General features: G+C 43.5%; 1 protein-coding gene across 5 annotated transcripts in view; it reads left to right on the top strand.

Moving 5' to 3' along the window:
• myt1lb (myelin transcription factor 1-like, b) overlaps positions 1 to 25,675 on the top strand; it is a 93,103-nt gene that overhangs the window by 8,156 nt on the left and 59,272 nt on the right. For all 5 annotated transcript variants that reach the window (XM_047327289.1, XM_047327290.1, XM_035611195.2 and 2 more), the window contains exons 2-3: positions 20,151 to 20,265; positions 25,209 to 25,254. In XM_047327289.1, coding sequence (XP_047183245.1) covers positions 25,209 to 25,254 — 46 coding nt within the window. In that variant the 5' untranslated portion in view covers positions 20,151 to 20,265. The remainder of the gene's footprint in view (positions 1 to 20,150; positions 20,266 to 25,208; positions 25,255 to 25,675) is intronic.

Genomic DNA, 25,675 nt, shown 5'->3' with positions numbered 1-25,675 from the left:
AAGGAGTTATTGTTATAGTCAGTGAAATAGCAATATTTGTGATATTATCAATTTTTGTACGTTTTGTTGCATTTTTGAAAAGAAGTAGACTCAATTGAATATTCTAGATGATAAATACAGTTGTCTTTCTGTGTGTGTGTGTGTGTGTGTGTGTGTGTGTGTGTGTGTGTGTGTGTGTGTGTGTGTGTCTACACTACAGTAGAAGGCAGACATGATGTGCTCTGAGTTGCAGCATCTCTGTGAGGGTGGCCTGACCCCTGCCTTCAGCTCCACTTCACAGGACAGCAGCAAATGAGAGGTGTCATCACATGACAGCAGCACAGCCCCTCATCAGACACACACACACACACACACACACACACATGCACACACACGCACACACACGCACACACACACACACACACACACACACACACACATGCAGCAACAAATGTGCGGATGCAATCAGGCATGTGCGTACACAAGCATGCGAACACGCAAGTTGAGGCAAATGCTTGCAACTGTTGGAAAAATGATGCAAAAAATATTCAAGCACACACAAACACGCACATGCACGTACGTAAGCACACAACTCCATTCTGAGGACAACACAAAACAGCGCGGATCAATAGCTTTATTTCACGACCATATACAGCTTTTGTTTGGGGGACCACCACCTAGTGCTTATGGATTTCTTTGTCTAGCTCTGAAAATCAAACTCACTTGCAGAAAGGGTTGTGTTCGACAACAATCCAAGCACACTCGTTTTTTTGATTGGGTTCCTTTTTAAGCTGGGTAAGAATGATCCTTTGTATTTGAAAGGCTATTTTAGTTTAGATAATCTGTCTGTCTCTCGTGTGGACTTGAAGTGCATCGATCGCTGTGCAAACTTTTTTGCAGCGTGGTTGTAGTGTTACATTTTGTCAGAGAAGCTCAGTTATCAGTAAATCTATCGCACAAGAGAGAGCGGTTTGCTGCTACATTTAGGGAATTGCAGGAAGCAGAGTGAGATTAAATAATAATTGTGGAATAAAATGAGGCATTTATTTTTAATAGAGACGTCATATATAAAACCTGATAAACTGATTGTCAAAATAGTTGGCGATTAATTTAAGTACAAATTGATCTATACTTAACAAAAGACAGGGCTACTTACACTATTATCTATATCTGCTTTGGCTAAGTAAAGTAGCACCTCAGTGACTTAAAGGGGCAGTAAGTGATTTTGGAGAAAGTTTGTTTCTGTCTTTGTTGTTGTTGTGATTTTACTGCTCTGGCCAGGACAGGAACTTGTGAGGAAATTTCACAGATTTTTACAAAACGAGTATTGCTTTAGAATCACTTACTGCCCCTTTAAGTGTCAACTTGTTAAAGAGAAATGGTGGACCTCAAGTGTTGTGTATTTGTTTACATGCTTTATGCACATGCCTCCCACATGTCTGCTTATGCGAGTATCTAAGTGTAAGTGAGTGTATAGTGTAAGTAAACGAGACAGCGCTCCTTAAACTAGGGCATATCCACCTGCCACCTGGAGGACTCCTCAGACACAGCCCACTGATACCACTGACAAGACACCTCTCGGCCTTCCTACTAACTCCACCAACACACAGGCACGCGCGCGCACACATGGTCACGCACAGACACACGCACACACACACACCGTTGTAGTTGCTCCGTCTCTCCTCATGTACCCTCTCCCTGTCTATCCTTTCTCTGCTCCCGCTGTCATTTCCTTTATCCTAACCTGTCTCTCCGTCTGTCTGTGACCGCATACTGTCCCCAGCACCCACTTCCCCTGTCTGTGTCTCTCTTCTTCCTGTCTGTCCTTTCGGCCCTGGCTGCAGTGCATCTCTCTTTCATTGTTATCTTGGTCTCTGTTTTTCCTGTCCCAGCAGATGATTGGTTCACATATAACTGAGAACTGAGCAAGTTTTGGCTTCACTTCTTCCTCTCAGTTCTGCGGTTAATGAGGGGGATGGATCACGTATTTATTGTTAACAAGGAGGATGCCATCATTTCTCATTCCCCCTCACCAATTGTGCCCCCACAGTCCCATGCATATTAAATCAGACCCACTGTGTCAGCATTGGTCTCGGCATACAGACAACAAAGTCAAAGTGTGTAGTGTGATATTTTACAACATGCAGGAGAAATTTGAAGCGATGCTCTCAGAGCTGACTTTTCACTTCCCTTTCCATCGCTGCAATGTATTCAGGTCATTGCCAGGTCTCTGTAAAAACGCTTCTTTGTTTGTTAAACTCCCCCCATCTTGTTCATTTCACTCAAATCTGTTTTGCCCTGTCCTGAATAAATAGTCCCACACGTTTAGTTCTTTAGCTTCAGCCCTCGCTGCTGCTCGCATCCCGAAAGATGCTGCCCCGCTCCTGTAAGTGACCTAATTTTCCTGCTCGGCCCAGCGTTTTTCTGATGTGAGCCGCTCCAAAATAGCTTTGCTACAGCAAAGCGTGGCAAACTCATTTCCATCTTGCATAACAGGGACCTAACAACCCCCCACCCTCACCCCCCTCTGGTAGGCAGCAAATACTCTCACAGGATGAATATCAGATTCCCCCCTTATTGTGTGAGGAAGATGATGATATTATTAATTTCACTAATTCACTTTCATTCCCACTGTTAGCGCAATATTTCTATTCAGTCTGTCATATTTATCCATCATGTCATTTCTGTCACTTGGTTGATCAAATCAATTTAATATTTGTTCTTTGTCTGGTATAGAAAATAGAAATTAAGTTATTGGAAAAGGAGAGGGGGCATTCAAAGGATTCAGGATCCAAGGCAACATATTTCAACATGACCTATGATCTATATTTTTGTGCCATAAAAGGATCAAAATAACAATTCACAAACCCATCACGTCACAATATCACAGTAAGATGACATTACAGAACAGTATAAGGACCGTACATGCATTCGGCCCATATCTACTCCCTGTCATTGAATTGTCTTTGGATGGAGATAATGAGGAGTAGGGGGTTTAGAGAGGAATCATTATTTTACCCATGGCTGCGGTGCTTCTTCACGGGGTCTGTAGGGCGCCTTCACAAAGCTAATGTAGAGAAATGGAAACAGATGGAAGGCATGATTATTTGATCTGCAAAGAGCTCTTTGTAGTAACTGGACTAGACGGCTTAAAGGCAAGAGATTGGGTTGTGTACTGTGTGTGTGTGTGTGTGTGTGTGTGTGTGTGTGTGTACGCGTGTGTGCGAGTGTGTGTGTGTGGTGGCTATCGTTTGTGTGTGGATGCCAGCGTGCATGAGCGTGTTTGTCCATCTGTTACAGTGTTTGCATGCATCGCACGTGGCTGTGTGTGTGTTTGCCCACTCCCCTAATAGCAATGAAATTATTTGTTTCACACGCCAAACATATGGCCTACTAATTAGGATTGAGCAACGAGCGGCGATACAGGTGGAAAAAGCTCACTCAGACAGTTTTCACAGTAAACGCATAGTGCGTCTTCATGCAGGTCTCTTGGTACTGTGCTGAAGGCTGTGTGTGTGTGCGCGCGCATGTGTGCGTCTGTGTGTGTGTGTACTGCTTTGCTAAACACACTATCTTGTTGCGCTGTCTGTTAATTTCTGTACCTGTGGGCAACAGCAAGATTTGTTTTTGTGAAAGGCGCTCTCTTCTGAAATATTCATTCAGAATCATCTAACAGAAATGCACACACATAGTGCAGGGCAACACCTGCTTCACTCCTACAAGCATGCTGTATATACTGAAGATGTGTATCACGTATAGACATCAGTGTCAGGACCTCTGCTGTACCATGTGTCTACCCAAAAACAACATTCCCACTGTGAACAGTAATAAACACACATCATACATACCGAGGCATGTGGCTCTCTATCATTCTATTGATCTTGCTGCAATGCTGAGCTGTTACCATGCCTCTGTACACAGTAGTCACAGCTGCAGTAGCACTCCCATATAGTAGGAGGGGCATACACACATACAGCAAACTACTGTACAGTATTCTGATCAACCTGACTAAACACACACACACACACACACACTCACACACACACACACACACACACACATACACATATATAGTACACGGACACACGCATGCATTCTGACAAAACATACTGCCTCTCACTTTATCCCTCTCTCTTTGTCAGGCAAGGGGTTGGAGGACGTGGCTGGCTGGTCTGTGTGTGTGCGTTACTGGCGGGCCAGTCAAGCTGTCAAGAGTACTCCATAGGTTGGGCGGTGATGCTATCTGACAGTCTGGCTGCCATGGCAGGGTTTGTGTGTGTGTGCGTTCCGTGACCATTTGGATGAGTCACTGTTATGCCTCCACTGCTATGTTCCCCAGAGGACCCTCTAGTGCCTGACTGGTGTTTTCCCAGTGTGTGTGTGTGTGTGTGTGTGTGTGTGTGTGTGTGTGTGTGTTTTGTCTGGCTTTGTGTTCAGACCCTATTAACAGCTGCTCACACAGTAAACAAACCGGGTGAACCATCATCATTTTTAGCGATCTAGTCTCTAGTAGTGTTTGCACCATGCCTCTGCGACACATTCAAATATGCAAAGTGCTGAAACAGTTACACTCTTCATCAGCTGTGTGCTTGTGCCTGTAACACAGCAATCTGCTGTTATTCCTGGGATGGACTTACATTTAAAAACTACACCTTTACCTAATTGACTCATTGTAATGCAAATCACGTTGGTTTGAACTAAGTATTTGAGTCCAGTTCACATCGCGTGTAGCAAATGGTTTCTTTCTGGATGCAACTCTCAGACTCAGTCATTCAATCATGGCTGCCACAGACCCAGCATTATGAAGCAGCTGTACCCTCCAGTGCCTTGCAGCAGCACATGCATTTGGCTGAAATATTCAGCCCAGCTCCCAGCGTTACCTTGCATGTATAATTACCGGATGTGCTGCCTGCCGCTGATAACTCTCCCAAACAATGTTTGAAGGGGGGAGGCGGTGATGAATTCCCAATGAAGTGTGAAAAAGACTGATTAAAATTGCCACGGTCAAAAGCCAGCGCACCAGTGTGTTCTGCTCCCGCGGACCAGGGGAGATGGGGAGACAGGCTCTGCAGTTGAGATAGCTTTGGTTTGTTTAGTTTTTTTCCTATACTGTGCTGCGGATTGTTTCGTTTTTTTCTATTTCGGTTGACAGCAGAAATTATATTGTGGGGTGTAGACAATTTATATTTTGATATTTATCATAAAAATCTAAAGCCCCCCCCCCCCCCCCAAAAAAAAGAATAAAAAATACAATTTGTTGCAATCCTTAAACATATAACAGTTCCATCTAAGAAATTGTCGAGTGTACAGCACATACATTGGGATCTAAAAGTATATATCGATGTTTGAGCCCAGGCGTCTGGGAGCCTATTTGGAGAGGGGAGGGAGGGATGGAATTGCGTCTCATTCGAGGCGTGTGGGCGTCAAGCTCAGGGCACCTAATTACAGCCCCGGCTCCCACAGCCCGCCTGCATCTCCCTCAGCCCCCATGTTTGGGTGCATCTTCCCTGGCAGAGTCAGACGATATGCTCCCCGCGTCTCTGCAGCTTTGGTCTCAGGAGGGGCTCCACCTTAGCACAAAGCACGGCCGCGTCTGATTAGCCTGCCTTAAATGAGATCCCCAGCTAACTGGCTATAGACTGTCATTCTCTTTGTTGACAGTTATGAGATGGGCTGCCAGACAGCCAGCCGGTGTGCTCAGCTCATTAGCCTGATCAGGAGTTTTTCTGTATCATGTCTAACAAACGTCGGCATTACAGATCTGCAGGGACCTCATTTGGCCTACTCTGGTTGGGGAACTAGTTAGCCAGCTAGCTAGCTGTGGACCTCTGTCCTAACAAGCCTTGACTAACGTGGCGAGGGACCTTTTTTTTTTTTCTTCCTTCCATGCTTTTCTTGTAGGCAGAGGTATAGTTCAGTAATTGGTGGTTATTAGGGAGCTTGCTAGAAGAGGAGCTGGGTAGCTGGTTAACCCCTTCCTCGCTAAAAGGGCTGCAGTTGTCTTTCATCTCATTTCAGAGGATTAAAAGGCAGGGAGATGGCAAGAGAGAGAGAGAGAGAGAGAGGGACACAGAGACAGAGATGGATGCCTATAGTGGGGGTTGGGTTGTTCCTGTTTTTTTCCTTTCTTTTCCCTTTTTTTCCCTCTTATTTTTCCGCCAACAGCAGATGCCAGGCACGGTGTTTCCTACCGGGCACACTTTCAAACACAACACAGCTGCCTGCTCCGCATCTGGGCATCAGATAGAAAGAGGAGGATAGGAGAGAGAGGTAGATGGAAAACAGGAAAAAAGACAGGGAATAAGAGAGGGAGAGCAGGAATCAGACAGTGAGGGGAGAAACAGAGGGAACACAAAGGAAGAAGGAAGCGAGAGAGAGAGAGAGAGAGAGAGAGAGAGAGAGAGAGAGAGAGAGAGAGAGAGAGAGAGAGAGAGAGAGAGAGAGGAAGAAACAAAGGCTGACACAGATAACATCAATCAGCACAGCAAAAATATGGGCTGGGTTTACCATTATAAATAGAGAAATACCCCCCTCCTCATCCCCAGTTTAGCATTCCCTTCCAAAAACTGGGAACCACTAACTGGGCCAATCCACAACAGGGATTAGCTATCGAGCTGCAGAGGCATTTAAATATGTTCATAGCAAGCTCTGTGCTTCATGTGAGAGTGACTGTAAACACAAACACATACTGAGGTGAAAGAAAGAAAGAAAGAAAGGGATGTTATAGAATTTACTAATTTAATACTATAGAGAAGGTACGTTGCAAAGAGAATACAATATTATAGCATTACAGTGTAATATCCTCTACAAGATTTAATACAATAGCATGTCATCAGTACATGATTAGTTAGGACAGGACACTGCACCGAAAGAACGCATGCAATAATGCAATGAGTTTCACATTAGCAAGATGTAAAGCTGTGGAAATATGTTGTTGCAGATGTTAACCTTACATGTATTCAGTTTAATAAATATACTGTATACGTCTCTGTACACACTAAGGGGGATATGGATTGAGTCACTCTTTGAAGGCTGGCTATTGAGCTGTGTGATATGTAAAATAGAGATGGATTGAAATTCACTTTCTTTCGCACTCCCCACCTGTGGGCAGTGGCTCAGGGCAAAGGTCGGCACCACTGAATAGGGCATTACACACTACTATTATTTTACAAAATGTATAATTTCAAAGACCTTTGCACCACAGCACGCTCCCACCCCCTCACCCCTTTCTGCTTCCCTTTTCTTTTGTTCTACCTCTATTAGAGTTGTCCTTGACTGCCGAGTGAGCGCGCAGTGCAGCCTTTGGTTGAGAAGAGCCAGTCAAACGCTCTCCCGCTCGCCTGTTGAGACAAGAATAAGAGAGGTGGGGAAATGAGAGAGGGAGAGCGAGAGAATTGAGAGGAGAGAGCCTCTTTCAATTCACCAAACATATTCCTGAAGCCACGAAGAGCTGTGAAGGAGATAGGAAAGAGTATTAGCAGGATGTTGGCCTGATGACTAAGCGTCTGAAGACAGGGCAGAGCTCCGGGCATCTTGTTTGGAAAGACAGTGAATGAAGAGACATTGTCTGCCAAGAAAGTAATCCTCATAAATTGTGGTGCATCATTCCCTGAGATAAAAAAAATAAATGCTCCTCACTGTGGAATGGCAAGGTGGCCGTCATTAAATGTAAATAAAAAATTTAGCAAATACTGTCATGCTTGGGCTTTTGGTGGCAGTGCGGTGGCCTCGCGATCAAATATGAACATTAGTTACCAGTTGTTTTTTCAGTGTGGAAATCTGAAGAAATGAGATTCAAACTTCCTTCGTGACACCAATCTTTTTTCTTTTTCCCGTCAATAAATCAATAAATCTTGCTGAAATTGAGCACCAGCTACTATATAATGTCGCTCTGGGCTCATGTTTGTCATTTTACAAACCACCTTGACACAGACATACTGTACGAACAACAAGACCAAGACGGGCAAAATAAATAGATAACAGACAGATGGACAGGCAGACAGGTAAACAGGCGGACAGACAAACAGGAAAACAAATAGAGACACAAACAGATGACGAATAGACAGGCAGATAGTCGGGCAGATTGGCAGAGCGGCTGACAGCCTGGACGCTCTACGGTAGAGAGGTATTGGCTAGAGAGAGTGGCTGGCAGGCAGACAGGCAGATGGACAGGCAGGCAACCATGCGCACATACAGAGACGCAGACACAAGAGCAGACAGACAGGAGGACTGGAGAGACATGCGTGCAGAGCAGCAGACAGAAAGGCAGGCAGAGCGGTTGCCAGACAGACATGCACTGTTGGTATCAGGACAGGCAGTTGGCGTAGGAAGGAGACATGGGGACAGCAAGTGCCTCTGGCAGAGAGGGAGGGAGAGATGGAGGGAGACAGAAATAGAGGAGTGGAAAGAAAGCGATGGAGAGAGAAAGAGAGAGATGGAGGGGGGGATGAAGTCAGAGCACGGCTGGCTGGCTGACTGTTGATCTGTGGCACTGGGCTGGCAGAAGAGGCTCCTTGGGGAGAGAGCTGCTCCACACAGCCTGCGTCTACATTCCCCCAGCCGTCCACCCATCCCTTCATCCCTCCATCCCCCAGCTGGGACAGGAAGACAAGCCGATGAAGGGAGATATTTGTAGTAAACAGTGGCACAGAGAGGTGGAGGAAGGGAAATGGGTAATAGTCAGAGGGGAATGAAAGCATCTAGCTCTGAATTAGGTGGAGATATACAAGAAAGTCCTCTCCTTCTCATCTTCCTTTCTCTCCTCCTCTCCTCTCCTCTCCTCTCCTCGAGAAACACACTTGAAGGACATTGTGACAGGACTTGCTATCACATGAGGCTTTACATGTTCCCCAGGCTTTTAGAAAGACACATGCCCCCAACAGCCAAATCTTACATTGGTCACTCAGTACTTATTTACTGGTAATCGCAAGTGTCCTTCCATCTCTGTCAATTCAACATCTAAAATCAGCCAGGGCTAACGTGCCTTCTTTATAGTCTTATATCATATTCACTTTTATTGTGCTCTACATTAAACACAGATTGCCAACATTTTAAACAAGCAGTACCTAACCAATAAAACGAAGCAGTCCGAGCCAGATGGAGCAAACCTTGCTATATCTGGAATCATAATGTAGTGCAGAGAGAGTGAAAACTAAACAAAAATAACAATGTGGAAAAGGGTTTCGTTTGTTTTTCAAAGCAGAATTAAGCATCACGGTTACTGGTACATGTCCAATAATATTCCCTGATCGGATTTCAGGACCAGCCAGGATGAAATGCATTGCTAGATGTTGAAAATGCTTGAATGCTGAAGGAAAAGGCTCTGGCTTTGCGAAAAAAGAAAAGAAAAAGGCCTGGAGGTATTTTCAGGACACAGACGAAATGTTAGAATATTATGGCCTTTTGACTTACCTCAGTTGAAATACTGAATCAGTGTGTGGATATGTGATTTGATATGCTGAGGATGTTTTTTCATGGCTTTCTCTTGGCTGAAATTACCCAAAGTTAATGTTACAGCCGTATGTGTGTGTGCTGCGTGCGTGCGCTGTGTTTTGCTGCAGGGTGCAAAGCTGCTCCAAATGTCCATCTGCCGAGTTCACAATCCACCTGAGCCCACTCACACATGCCCCCCCCCCCCCCCCCCCCCCCCCCCCCCCCCCCCCCCCTAAACATGCAATTGCAGACAGCCCAAACAAACAGGCACATGCCGTAATGTTCAGAACGTCACACATCCAAGACATACCTGCACAGCCACACAAGCAATTTCCTTGTTTCAGTTCTCTTCAGACATCTCCTCATTTTCACAGTCATTTGCATAAAAACATTTCACCCTTTCTCAAGCCATCGCCTTGATGTCACTGCGGTACGGAGTGTGATATCAACATCACAAGTTTTCTGACAAAAATCCAGAAATGCACATATACATATTTCATAACAGGTGTTGAGAGAAAAATGGGGGGGATGCAGTGGAAGAGCCCGAACACAAACAAACAGACAATACAGGCACTAGCAAACATCCACATACATACAGCCATTCATACGGTGTATGTCTGCATGTACGTTTATATATATATATATATACACGCACACACACACACACACACACACACACACACACACATCTCTTGTTTGCGGATGATTGTTTTTTCCGCTTGTTTTTCAGTCAGGGCATGTGTGCCTGGCATGCCAAGTGCCATTTATCAAAAACGAGCTTGTGACTCGCTGTCACTAGCTTTCTGTCAAGATCTCTGCATCAAATTCATTTACTTGTCCAACACAAAGCACCTGTTTCTTTTGGTACACGTTTAGATATGTTCCTCTGTGACACTGCGTATATGAGTCATAACCCATATCCACTTCCACAAAACATATCCACAAAACAAGGGTGTGAGCTGTAAAGTCGGACCACAGTAAATGCTGCTTTTCTGGATGATGTTCCCCCACTCTCCATTGACTTCAGTTTGAGACAGTGAGCTGATTGTTGATACAATTTTCTTTGCGCATTATTGTTGGTCAGTTTGTTCAGAAAACATATCAGATTGTATATTCTTTGACATTTTAAAGATGTGATTGTTAAAAATGACCCAACAAGATTCAAGGTTGTGGTAAGCCATTACTGTTTGATATTATATTTTGATCGCTTTGTATTTTTTCCAATATTTTCAACTTCTTTCAAGTCTTTTGGAGTTTTTTATTGGTTTTGCAGAAAAGCATTTCTATATTTCTTAAAGCAAAGTATTAACAAAAAGTATCAAATTTGGAGTATATATCAGGATACATTTGGAATAAGGAAGGAACGTCATACAGCAAATGTAGTGTGCAAATTAGACCATAGCAAAGGCTCATTGTTTTAGGGTTTTGTTTTTTTTCTAAACAAAATAAAATTTATGATTCACTAATGACACTATGGCTTCAGAGGCAATTATGTTTGCATGTGCATATACATATTAGTTTCACATCTGAATGACAGCTTCGTAAACCAAGCCTTGGATGGGATGTATACTCCCTCTGACCTGCATTTTGCAACGTTCCAACATTCACACCCACTTCACGCTTTTTAGACCAAAATTTGCGCATACGTTCGCATTTTTTAGATGCAGGTAAACCTGCAGTGACATAACAGTAGTTACTGTTTTATATCAAACTTCCGCTGAACGATGGTCGAGTGCGGTCTTGAATGAAGACGGATGTAATTTGTTGCTGGAATGGAAAAGACTGAGGTGACAAGCCTTTGTTTCCTCCATGACAGCTGTGGTTGATAGGGGAGCGGAAGCAGACAAATACCGGTAAAACCTGCATAGTTATTTGACCTGGGGAATGAATGCTGTCTGCACCCTCTCCCGCTGAGGACAAAAGCCAGATGTTTGTGGGTATTTGTTGGTCCGGTGTGAAAGGGTCTTCGTTGTTTTTTGTGTTTGTTGCAATTTAAATGTGAATGACCAAGTGCAACATTATAAAAGTCTTCGATATGTGACCAGGTTTGGGAAAGTGAATGTGTTGTTTTTGTTATAATTTGTGCAGTGGCTTCTGATTTGCCAGCTTGAACTTTTAGCTAGCGAGAGTGCATAGTCTGCCAGTGTGTGTGTATGTGTGCGCGCGTGGGTGGGTGCACCACTGAGAATGCACTGTGTTTTTCGAGAGGCTATTTTGAATTACTGTGTAATTCATTCAAATCCAAACAAACTGTCTCGTGTTGTCCAGTGCCTTGGACTCCCACACTGGAGATATTGGGTCCTATTTGAGAAAAGTGAGGGGACATTTTCAATTCCATTCTATTAGGGCTGCTATTTTTGGTGCCACAGGATACCCAGTGACTGTGTAGAGCCCTGTCAGTGACGAATGTGTTTGTGTGAGAAACAGGGGTGGGAAGCCTAGGTGTGTGTGTGTGTGTGTGTGTGTGTGTGTGTGTGTGTGTGTGTGTGTGTGTGTGTGTGCGTGCGTGTGTGTGTGTTTCAGATATAAGGAATTGAGGGGATGTTCACTGTGTTCATCTTGCCTGAAGGACTTTGTGTGTGACAGAAAGAGAGAAAGGGAGAGAGACAGCATGTGTTTACAGTGGTGGGATATTCTCTCTCTCTGGCTCGCTCCCCTGCAGTGATTCAGTGTGTGTGCCCATTAGCTTGCCTGAGTGTGTGTGTGAATGTCTTCAATGCTGTGTGTGTGTGTGTGTGTGTGTGTGTGTGTGTGTGTGTGTGTGTCTGTGTGTGTCTGTGTGTGTGTATGTGTGTGTGTGTGTGTGTGTGTGTGTGTGTGTGTGTGTGTGTGTGTCTGTCTGTGTGTGTGTGTCTGTGTGTGTCTTTGTGTGTTTGCCTCCTTGCTTCTGTGCCTATGCTGACAGATATAGCATGCCAAGCCGGAGGTACCTGTGTGTGAGTGTGTGTGTGTCTATCTATCTGCAGACTGCATCGTTGGTATTCTGGGTATAGACATGAGCATCCAAGCAGGGGGTGGGCGTTGGAGGGCGGATGAGAGAGAGAGAAACGGAGAGAATGAGAAAGAAGACAGAGAAGGGGGTTTGTGAGGAGAGAATTAGTGGAGAAAAAAGACAAGAGAACAATAGAGCTCATCAGTACATTGAGACCTAGGTGCAATCACACACATGCATGCACACAAGCATGCACGCACGCACGCGCGCACACACAAACACACACACACACACACACACACACACACACACACACACACACACACACACACACACAAACACGTACACAAATGAGTACATGTGTTTGTTCACTGTACAGACCTGTGCAAACGCACACAAACCTCCATTCAGCTATAGATCAGTCATGGTTAATGCAGGTGTGCACCCTGTATATGTTCACACACACAAACACACACACACGGGGGACATCCTTTGCATAATTCTTATGGGAGATCAGATATGAATAACAGGAAGGACGACGCCATGAGGACTAAATGTTGGAAAATGTTATCACAGGAGAAGCCGGGGCATCGCAGCATACTGAGGGTTAAACTCCCATCTGATGTGATGAAAGACATTTAACCCTCTTCACTCCCTTTACTACTGCATAGACACAGCAAACTGCAGCTTCCATTCAAAGACTGTATGTGCCTTCTCTGTAAAGAAGCACCCACTGACAGACGGCCACATGCCGGGGCGTCAGTTCACTGACCGAAGCACAGGATCTAATAACATTTGCAAGCAAAAAATTCTGATCTGCTTGTGTCAAAAATGTCTGAGCCACTGGTGAAATGAGTGAAGACTGAGGAATGTTGTTATTATTTGGTATTTATGGCCAAGTATTGGATATCAGGGCTTGCATTGCTTTAGGGACACTTGTGCCCGCAAGCACAAATAAATTAGACAAAATAAATGTATTTTTTGTTAAACATTAAACAAACAGGATGCACAAGTACAAATTTCACTCGGAGACTGTTCAATTAAATAAAGTTGAGTACAACACAATTTTGAAAATAAGATTTGCCTCACAATGAACGCATGGGATTACTACAAACTCTAATTATTTTGAAGCTGCAAGTGGGTTTAGGGTTTAATAGCATTTGATCTGATCTGAACTGGCGCCCATGAACAGAGTGCAGAAATCCCAAAGACGCCATTCAATAGTTTGTCCATCAAAGAGGACCAACACCTTTATAACCAGCAAGTTTGATTGCCAAGCAGATTTGATCCTTACTAAAATATTTTTCTTAATAAAATGATCTGCCAAGGTCTTTTTTCTTCAAATGTAAGTCTTTATGAGCTGTATGCTTATCACATCAGAATCGACTCCAAACTCTTATGTCTTAATACTATTTGGCTTTAGATCCAAATGTAAGAAGTTCCATCCCAAAGTACATGTGCATTACCTACAGCTAAAGCTACAGCTCGCCACTGAGAAAGTGGGTGGTGGATGAAAAAGAGTAGCTTTCCACTTGCATGTTTTTTGTTCTTGTGAATTGGGAAATGTCCACCTGGCCTGGACATACTGCAGGTTTCCACTCTCATCAGTGCAGTGAGAAGCTTGGACAATCCCTAATGGCGTCATGTACAACCGTGAGCATGAACAGTCTAGTCCTCTATAGGCAGAGATGCCGTACAGCTGCACTCTGTTCTCCTGTGGCTATTTCAAGTCTTTGCTGTCTCACTCCTCGACCTTGCTGTTCTCTAGCTGCTCGGGATGAGAGATGATGTTAACACTTCAAAAGGCGTAAATCACCTCTCTCTCTCTCTCTGTCTCTCGACCACACACACGCGCATGCAACCCCTCACTGAAATTTTGTTCTCTTCCTTCTCTATCTGCGCTGAGGGGTGATTTGAGTCTTCCCAGTGTGATAATGGGCCACATAAACATGCTCTCACACACACACACACACGCACACACACCTTTTTGCAGCCACAGAGCAGAGAGAGAAGGAGAGGGAAGGAGACTCATCAAGTAATTAAGGCCCTGGCACTCCCATGGAAATTAAAGGAATGGCCCTCTGCTCTTATGTCTCTCTCTCCCCCTGTCTCACTCTCTCTTCCACTTCCTGCTGGGCTGATCGTTGTCTGGCTTCTCTTCTCACCTGAGTATTTCACTCTCTTTCCCAGGCAGCCAACCCATAGTGCATCATGCTGGTGATTACCCCACTGTGTGTAATTGCGGCAGCAGTTCGCTCGATGTTATTTCCCCCACACTCTGCCCTTGCAGAGGACGGGGCATCTCCCTCGAGAAAGAAGAATATATATATATATATATATATATATTATTATTATTATTTTTTTTTTGTTCCCTTTCTATCTCGGGTAGGCTTATCCTGACTGCTTGTATGGAATGTGTGTGTGTTTGTGAGCACAGTGCGGCACAGCAGGTCATGCACACGGTCAGTTCCATCTCTCACGTCCTTGAAGATAAAATTGGGTCAGCTCACTCTTCCTCTTTGGTAGGAGCAGGACAGTCCTAAAGAGCCAGGCCACTTCACTACCTGACAGTCTTTTTCACCCCTGAACCTCCAGTGTCTCAGACGTCGCCGCTGTATCCAAAAGGATATTTTCTGGGAGTGATTCAGCCCAAACAGACAGATTCACTCGTTTTAGCTATTTGCAGCGACAGATGAGCCAACAGTCAATATATGGTATGTGTTGATTTAGCGCAGATTGCGTTGTGGTTACCACTGCTTGTCAGTCTATGTATCTTTTGTGAGCTGGCCTCAGCCCCGCAGCCCACACATAGCAGGTGTAGAAAATAGAGGGAAGGATGGAGGACAGTAGACAGTGTGACACAATTAAAAGTTGCAAACCCAGTACATTTTCAGGACAGTCTTTTATTCCTTTAATTAGTGTGTGTTTATTTTGTATTTTGTAAAAAAAAAATTGATATGTCCAAAATATGTAGCCGACAAAGACATGTATGTGCTCACTTAACCTAATTATTTCATACGCTGATACTATTTACTTGTGGAATGACCGAATAACTATGGAAGTATTCAGTATTAAACAAAGGTATAATGAAATTAATAATCAGCTTAATATGTGCAATTCAATTATAAATCATCAGTTAACTGTAAAATCATTTAATTAATTATTATAACTAGTTTTCATCATTCTTCTTTTCATTAATTTTAACTTAATATTTTTGAAACATCATTTTTTAAGAGCCTTTATTGAATTCACAATTATTGGTCGGCTGTGGGTCAGGACGTAGAGTCGTTCGTCCCCCGACTCGAAGGTTGGTGGTTTGATCCCAGCTTCTGCCAGTCCACATGCCGTTGTGTCCTTGGCGGCTCTTCTGACAAACCATGTTTGACAAAAATGCACGGTAAATAGCAGCAATGGGTGAATGTGACTTTCCTGTAAAGCGCTTTGAGTAATTTTTAAATATTAAAACAGTCCATTTACCATTTTTTAAACTACTCTACTAAGCAATTAAACAAAAAATATTCTTGAGTGTAGCCTGGAACTCTTGGTTCCAAGAGGCGTAACCAACGGACGCAGAAAAATCATGTGACATCTGTTGTGTGACACGAAAATGTCAACAGAATAGAGCAGAGACAAGATGCATGCGATGTTGATTCCACAATGTCTGTGAACGAGTGTTGCCATTATTGTGGGAGAAATTTATAAGAGATATAAGGTACTTCTTGTCAAATGCTTGTTCATCAGGGGAAGCCTTGGTTGTTTACAAATGTCGCTTCTGTCTACATCGTGGTATAAACCCCGCCCATTATCAGATAATCAGTTGTGATTGGACCAGCAAGTTTTCTGCCGGGGAAATCACTTCCCAATGGAGGGGTGAAAGCAAATTTAAATGACCTCCCAAAACTCGCCCTGGTCCCAGGCTAACTTCAGTGCACGTAACAGAGAAAATGTAATGTTACTAGTCACCTCTGGAGCTCTGAAAAAAGCAGTAACAAAAATGCCTCAATGAAACAAAGTCAGGTTTAGTGGTTTGGTTTAAGGATATTGTGAATCTGGTCTTTTTTTTACTGAAAACTTCTTGAATCACTAACCTCTGTGCGGTCTGGGAATGGGGATGACTCCCCTTGTGAACTGTAAACCTAAATTGACCTTTACATTTTTTTTTAGGTTTGGATCATGACAAATAAAGAAAACTCCCACTGTATTAGGAGTTGTCTCTTTAAGTTAAAAAGGAAGAGTGCGCAGGTGTTCCGGTGGAGGTATTGACACCTTGAGGAGAACTCGATGAATGTGCCTGCTGGCTTCATTTTCAGACAAATCCCACCTCCTGCTCTCGAGCCAATCAGACCTGCTAACAAACGGACCATCGGCAGTTTCAGTCATCATGTTGTCTTCTTCTCTCCTCACACACCGTCCCTCTCCTTTCCCACTCCACCATTCGTTTCTCTCAGAACGTGGTTTTCGGACGCAAGCTTGACTTGCAGTGCTTTTAATATTCTATTTATGTATTGTACATGGGAGAAAAAAGGGTAGTTTGAGGGTAGTATGCTGTAGATAGAATATACAGCGATTCCACTCTCACCAGCAAAATCCATCACTAACACATGTACTGCAGCTGTACTGACAATGCCTGTTTCATCTGCAGCATGAAGACATTCAGGCCAAGAAACCATAGCTGCTTCTTCACCTTGTGTGTGTGTGTGTGTGTGTGTCCATGTCCAAGATGCAATGCACAGGCACAGAAAAGAACAAAAGACCAAAAGAGAGAGAGAGAGAAAGATAGAGATTTCATCTCCTCTCTCCCTGTATACATATTTGTTAGAATGTAGGTCAGGCAGCCCCAGTCACTCTCAGAGCCTGGAAGAAGAAGATTGCTGTGTGTGTGTGTGTGTGTGTGTGTGTGTGTGTGTGTGTGTGTGTGTGTGTGTGTGTGTGTGTGTGTGTGTATGTGTGTGTGTGTGTGTGCGCCGGGTGCATGCACATCACATGAATAAAGCATGTGTCTCTCTTGTTACATGTGCATATTTGTGTGCCCCCTTGTCCTCATGTGCCGTGTGTCTGTGTGTTGCAATATATGATGGGTATGATTTCTTTGGTGCATGTGTGTGTGTATTTCTAAAATGCCTATTATTTGCAGTGTATACAGTATACCATACAATAGGGTTCTCAATTGTGTGTATTTCTAAAATGCCAGTTATTAACAGTGTGAACAGTATACCATACAATAGGGGTTCTCAATTGTGTGTGTGTGTGTGTGTGTGTGTGTGTGTGAGAGAGAGAGAGAGAGAGAGAGAGAACTTGTAGATATCTTTCCATGCTATTTACGGTATGCACCCTGGTTTTGCTAGATACAGGAGCCCAGTAAAGAACAGGCATGATCCCCTATTTTTCTCCAAGGAATAGACCGTGAGGAGATGTCACACACGTACACACACACACACACCAACACACACACACACTCTCACACACACACACACACGTAGAATTCTGGGTCCGAGTGTGTTCGCTTTGTCTGTCACTGTCCTTGGTGCTGAAACAGACTAGCACTGCAACTCTATGACTAGAACACCACACACACACACGCACGCACGCACACAAACACACACAAACACACACACACACACACACACACACACAAGGTATACACACGTGTTTTATTGTTTTGCTGTATTCTTTTCCTTCATGTTATCCAGTCAGACTCTTGCCATTTTCTCATCATCCCCTGTTCTCTCTCTCTCTCTCCATCTCTCTTTCACACTCACTCACTCACTCACACACACACACACTCACACACACACACCACGGGAATGTGGGCTGTGTCCTGATGAAGAGTCAGAGAGCTGTGATTTGTCATCAGCCTCCACATGAAGACCTTCATCAGAGGACAGACCCATCACTTACACTCTGATTAGAATGACCGAGGGGCCATGGTTTAGCATGTGTGTGTGTGTGTGTGCGTGTGTTTGTTGCTTGTTTTTTATGAGGTAGAAGCAGGTGGAATTATACCACAAATTTACCAGAAATTCACAAAATCTACTCTGGATTTTGGATTTTAATGAATTACATAAAAAATCCACCCATTCCTCCCATTTGCCCTATTTTCTTGAATGATATCAAACCCCTTGTGGGAACCTCTTCACATTTTACACAAACATCCACTTGGACTGAAGGATGAACTTATGACACAATTTCACACCATTATAATGGGATAAAATTATGACGTGAAGACATTTTTTGCCCAAAAGGAATTTGTCCCCCAATGTCATGACAACGTCCCTTTCATCAAAAAGAAATACACAAAATGCCTTTAATTTTTTCAAAGTCTTCACCACAAAAACTATATGAGTGTGGACAGACATGGATACAAACCACAACTTTACAGGCTGGCGGAGGTGTACATCCGTGAGATGGTAATCCCAGTAAATGAATGAAAATGCTTTCGGGGAGCACCAGTGACTTAAATCAGATACAAGCCAACATATGATGACGATTTCAAAAGAGCACGAAAGACGGTAGCAGCACAATGAAAATACAGTTTGAGTGGCCCATTGTTTCACATCAGGGTTTCACATTAATAGCCCTTTTTAAAGTTGTTTGCACTCTCCATTTGCGCTGTTTCCGCTTATTATTACCACTACAAAGGAAGTGGACAAAAAAAGTAGAGAGCAGAGGTGTGTGTGTGTGTGTGTGTGTGTGTGTGTGTGTGTGTGTGTGTGTGTGTGTGTGTGTGTGTTTGTGTGTGTTTGTGTGTGTGTTTGTTTGTGTGTGTGTGTGTGTGTGTGTGTGTGTGTGTGTGTGTGTGTGTGTGTTTGTGTGTGTGTGTGTATGTGTGTGTGTCTGTGTGATGAATGATAGAAAGAGAGCCCCTGCTGGTTCAAAGTAAAGTCCGCTTATGTTCAAAAGAACCGCCGTTCCTTTTACATAACACAGAACAGGCACCCCGAACATTCACTGTACGCCTGTGGTTGTGTTTGTCATGAGGGACCAGCTATTGTTTTTATTTGAGATGCTTTGAGACAGGTTGGGAATGACTGCGGTGTGTCTGTGTGTGTGTGCTTGTGTGTGTGTGTGTGTGTGTGTGTGTGTGTGTGTGTGTGTGTGTGTGTGTGTGTGTCTGTGTGTGTGTGTGTGTGTGTGTGTGTGTGTGTGTGTGTGTGTGTGTGCGCGTGCGTGTGCGCGTTATGGGCCATCTGGTATGCTCCCTATGGGGGCCTTCATTCTTTGTGATGATCCCTATACACTATCGGCACCTCATCTGTTTTCTCCCATACATTCGCTCAATTAGCAGCACCGGATGGAAAGAAAAAAAGACAGGCAGAGTACACACACACAGTGTTTGAGCGTTCAAACTCCATTTTTCCATCTGTCTTCATCTCTTTCTGCGTATGGTTATTTCACCTTTTTTTTTGACAAGGTGGGAAATCGACCCCCGTTACTCACTCGCTCCACTCTCCCTACCCTCTCCTCACTTCCTCTAACTCAGCGAAGGATGGAGAGCTGAGGAGGGAAATCATGAAGGCAGGCACGGATCATTAGCTATATTTGTCCCTACTTCCTGCAGAAGATGATAGATCTAGCTAATTACCCCATGTTGCCAACCCTATCGCACGCGGCAACCGTCCGTCGTTATGGCGGAAATCGACGTCGGCTTTGGCGCGTGCCGCATAGATGATGCCATATGACTATTCATGAGCCTGGAGTCAAAGGAGAAGAGGAAATTTTAAATCCTGTCATGGCTGCGCATGATTTCGATTGTTCTGGAAATGATTTTTAATGACGTGTTCTCCGTCTTCTTATTCCTTTTATGCAGAAAATGACTTTGGAGGAGACACGGTGAGCTGTTTCTGTCCGGCTGAGCATCATTCAGGCACAGTGGAAGCAGAGGTCTGGACCAAAGAGTCAGTGTCAACCGCAAACAACTTCAGGTAGAGTGTGTTACATCCTGTTGTCACAACTGACCCAGTTCAAAAGTGTTGTTTTGTACAATCTTTTCTCCATTAGCACCATATTCATGTTTTATTCATCTCTGAACAGATAGAGAGCAAGATGTGACAGAATCAGTATCAAAACCACACTTTACACTGCAATTACAACAAAATGAAATTCATTTAAAATAAGAAAACTAAAACGGTGCCACAGTTTCAGTCAGTGGATATACATATACAGTGTAGAGCAGTCAACGAGGGGTTAAGGAGGAAATTGTCAATAATATTCGTAACAATCTTAAAAAGGGAAGGTTATGTTATTAATTACTATTTGAGGCGCACAGATGAAAAGTTGCAGCGGCCTGAATGTTTGATTATATTTTTTAATGCTTTAAACATAATTAGAATTTTTTATTGACACTTTCATTTCTCAAAAACCATGTTTGATCAAGAAAACCAGTACAAACCAGTTTTTAAAGACTCCTGACTGCACTGACCTCGAACAGCAATTAAATGTATCATACTCCCTGTGTAATGAATGCAGGTTGCAAAAGTTACAAGGCAATAAAGCTGAATAGAATTAACATTTGAGAGGGAAAAAGTAGCAAAACTCAAGATCCACAACCTTATAAATACACCTCAGTTTAAACCCTGGACTGTAACAGCACACGGCGGTCATCGCAGGGCCAGCTGAGGAATTGCTCTATTGTAGTCAGACCACAACTTTTCTCACTCTAACCATTTTAGAACCCTGCGCAGCTGCCGTCACCCACCAAAGCCATTTACCATACTAGTTAGGAATCACTCGCCAGATTTCAGCCTCTCTTTCCATCTCCATCACCCTCGCTCTCTGTCTCACTCTGACTGTCCCTCTCTCTCTCTCGCTCAGCACCCACTCAGATCCTATCTCTACAGCCCTTCACACTAATTCAGATGCACTTAGCTCCAGTTTGGCACACATGTTTACTATCACTTTGATGCACGGCGTATATACATATTTGCAGTTAAATATGATAATGCAAGCAGAGTTTTGTTGGCTCCCAATTGCTACCCTGTAGCGAATACCAGTATGTGTGCGTGTGCGTGTGCGTGTGCTTGTGTGTGTGGGCAGGGTTGGGCGCCATATGCCTGAGACGCATTCTCCCGAAACTTCAAGGTGAAAACAAAGGGAAACTGATACGACGTGAATTGTTGTGACAGATGTCTAAGACCCCCCCCACCTCCCGCCTTCACCACCACCAAAATGATAGGAGCACACGCACACACACACACACACACACACACACACACATACACCCATGCACACCCATGCACACACACACAAACACACAAACACACACACACATACACCCATGCACACCCATGCACACACACACAATGCTTGTTTTATGTCTCCGTGCATATTACAATAATCGCTGCATTTTTATCATGCTTCATTCAGTAATATCCCGATTCTTCTCTATCAAAGAGCAAGAAACCTTTTCACATTGTCTCGTGTCTTCTCTAATGATGAAGACACACTAATAACAACAACAGGCTATTTAGATGTGGTTCTTGTACCTATGACTGTACAACCAATACAAACACAAACAAGGCTTTTTTTTTTACCTCGCATATGTGAGATGAATGAAAAGTTGAGCAGCCCTTCACATTCAATTCACAACATTCACATATTTTCAAAGGGGGCCAGTCGTCTATGTGAATTTAGCTTTATGCTGATTTGCACACTTGTGTTTACAGACTTACAGTTTGAAATGGGATGCAGTCTGCCTTGTGTATGCTGAGAGTGAATAAAATCCTTTTACAACATATACTGAATAATATGCCACGTGGATTAAAAATCATGAATGCAAATTGCAAAATATAGAGTGAACTTCTGTCATGTACATTTAGAGGCAGAAAATATCAAATGGGAATATGCTACAAAGCTAAAAAAAATTTTTTAACCAAATTACCTGCCGGTTTGATCTTGGTATTTGAATAAACTAACTGAACCCCAGTGGAGGTCATGTGTGAAATACAATGGTGAATCACACCAACAAAAGTTAAGTACCTCCACGTTGTTTGAATATTTAACATTAAATCTTCCAAAAAATTCAATGAAATATTGACTAACCCCTTTGGAAAGATCGTTGCAAATTGTATATAAGTCATGTCATTACATTACTGTTAGCTTATTGGTGTCCCAGAATTCTCATTGCTCTTATTATTGCAAATTTTGTTTTAATTTAAGTAATTGATTGTGCTAAAACCTTCTGTTATGTAATGTTATTGTTAAAGTGGAAACAACGCTAAACACAGTAACAGTTTTAACGGGCTAATAAACATTATAAATGTTTATTAGCCGACCTCAACTTTTGGAGCCGGGATGAACGTGGGTCTGTGGTCATTCATCTGGTCCCATAATGCCATTGATCCAGGGTCTAATTGAGATACAGACAGAGAAGGAGTGGGCCTCCTTCTAATCCTCAATAAGCAGGCTAACCTTCATTACAGCCGTGACATTTTCCCATGGGGCGCTGAGAGAGAGAGCAAGCGGGTGCGAAAGCCAGACCGAATATGAAGGGCTCTCCAACATATGGCGAGCTGTAGAGGCGCGCAAGATTCCCTGGGTTCAACTCTCATGGGGCGCCTGGAGGGAAGGAAGCGGAGTCGACATGACTAACTCTGCTGCTGCAGTTATTGCCGCTGTTGTTTTATTCCGCTGCTGGATTGGCTTGTTGTTGACACTGTGTTCGGCGCTGATGCAGGCCCCGCTTAAGACCACGGCCCTAAGAGCGAGTCTGACATCTTCAGATAGGCACTCTGTGTGTGTGTGTGTTAGTGTGTGTGTAATCTCATATTTTAGTTTACCGTGTGTATTTTCTGTTTAACAGAGAAATCGCTCTGGGAGGAGGTGTCTTTTGCTCCTGTTTTCAAAATTTAATTAATTTACTTTTCAGTATTTTCAAACCAAGCAGCTGTTAGAAAATCTCCTCATATGTATATTTTAATGTCATTATCAACAAAATGATCAACATGAATGAACAAATGTTTATGCCCATCAGAAAGACTTGCACATGAAAGCTTTTGCAGTTTCATTTCTAAACACTGACTGTGATGTGAATGGTGTTGCTGCAATTGAAATAGAGAAAGCCATTTGTTCAGAGAAGCGGCCACAGCCAACGGTCACAGTGCCTTCGACTGTGTGCCTAAACATTCTAGGAAGAGAGCACCACCTACAGAGACTCAAACTTAAAAGAAATCCTGAAAAAAGAATCTGAGTTCCACCCAGAGAGGTGACAACACAGCAACAAAAACAAACAAACAAACAAAAACAAAAAGACAAACAGAAACAGCTCAAATCATAGACATAAAGATGAATTGGAAATTAGATGACATAAATTGATATTTTATGTTTGTGCCCTATTGTTCAGACATGGAAGAATAACACACATATGCACACGCACACACAGACACACAAGTTCTGTGTCTATCTGTTCTCTCTGCATTAGTACCTGAAAGAGGAAAGGGAGAAAAGTAGAGTGATCAATTTTTCTCCCTTTTCTGTCTATTCAATCGCCTTGGAAACCACAGTTATACACACACACACACACACACACACACACATACACACACACACACAGTGTCTTTCGCACAACCACATAATACCCTCAGCCGCCCCAAAATACTCCAGCTCGTTCCCTCCCTGCTACACTAATAAGATTTACAAGGTATCCTTGCCTTTCATGATTTTATTTTTCTCCCGTTGAAACATTTATGGGCATACATAAAGTAACACACCATTATGGCTGAGGGGCTCTACAGTACACTAAGTGTAGTGTTAATAAATCATGTTTAATAAAAAGAGACATCTAAACAGGGCCACAGCCCCTGTCATATAGACGAAACCCAGCGAGCACAAATATTTAGGAACATCTGGAAATAACAGTGTTGTCCTGGGGCGCTCAGGCTCCTCAACAATGTATGATGTGTTGGTAAGTGGATGAACCTACCTTTAGAGGGATATGTAGGTCCGACAAACACGACAGAGACGTGCAAGTGGGGATACCGTTTCCTGGCAAATTTAAAGAGCTTAAAAGGTTTGGATACTGAGGAGGACAGGGGATGAATGGAAATCACATGGTTGATGTTGGATGTTGTCACGTCTTCAGTGCATCTCTAAAACCACTAAACAGACACACACGGTGCCTGAATGGTTCGACAAATGGATACGATGGATGGAGAGACTGATATACTGAAACTGTAGCACGTCAGAATCATGCAAAAAAATGTGATGCATCATTTCAAAATATGAAGGCAGTAAATATTGTACTCATTTTCTCTGCAATGATTTTCCCTTGTATTTTATTTCCTTAAAGCCATGAGCTACCCCGGCCGGCCACGAGTCTAGCTACGCCGGCCGGCCACGAGTCTAGCTTGGCCATGCCCGCGGTCGTCGTTCACTTGCGGGGAGAAAATGATGGCGTAGACGCCATCTGTTTTTCCGCACTTCAAGGGGGGAGGTGCTGCTCAGGTTGGGGGCGTGGTCGCCCCAGTAGCAGGAGTCAACTTACGTCACCTGACGCCCGGGCTGTGAACGACTCGTTTACAGACCGTCTGCACGATCAACCCAAACCACGAATCAACGACTCATTGTTTTCTTTTCATTCTCTGTGGGCTGGCAGACACCACAGATAACCAAATATACGTGGAGGTAGGCTGAAAAGGTGCCTGGAGCATAATATGGGCCCTTTAAATCATTTACACAAATTCCGTCAGTCGCTCAGTCGATTGCATCACATGTCACGTTTAAGTGTTGCAAACATCAGGTGTGAAATTTGTGTTTGACAAGGAGGAAAAAAAGGGTACTCTGAAGTTGAAAGAATGTGTATCCAAATGAAAGACCATTTTTGCGATGCTCCCTGTTGTGTTCAACAGCTTGTTTGTGGCCCTCTCTGCAGATGGAGCTGGATGCAGACGATAAGCGCCATCGAACACGCTCTAAAGGTATCTGCATGGATACACACACGTACACAAAGGCGGCAATGCCATTCAGGGTGACCTTCAGTCCCCCAACGCAAACACACACGCACAGACACACGCGTCTACATATACTGTACACACCACTGCACAAATCGCAGACTGTCACACTCGAGTTGCCTTTTCTCACTGCTCTCTCATTCTCTCCCAGAAACGTAATCACAGCCCACATTTTAAGAGCTTTGTCCAAAATGAAATATCTACCCCAGTGACATAAAGTATAATCCAACAGAACCATACATCGTGCAAAATGAAAACAGATCATGGAACGTTTTCTTAAAAGAAAAGGTAACTGACAAATCTATGACACTCTTCTTTTTACTTTTTAAAATTACCTAAAGGAAAACATGTGACAATCTTTGGATATTACAGTAAATACAGCTACCTA

The sequence above is a fragment of the Scophthalmus maximus genome, chromosome 15 (assembly GCF_022379125.1).
Source record: "Scophthalmus maximus strain ysfricsl-2021 chromosome 15, ASM2237912v1, whole genome shotgun sequence".
Taxonomy (NCBI): domain Eukaryota; kingdom Metazoa; phylum Chordata; class Actinopteri; order Pleuronectiformes; family Scophthalmidae; genus Scophthalmus; species Scophthalmus maximus.
This window is presented reverse-complemented; position numbering and strand designations above follow the sequence as displayed.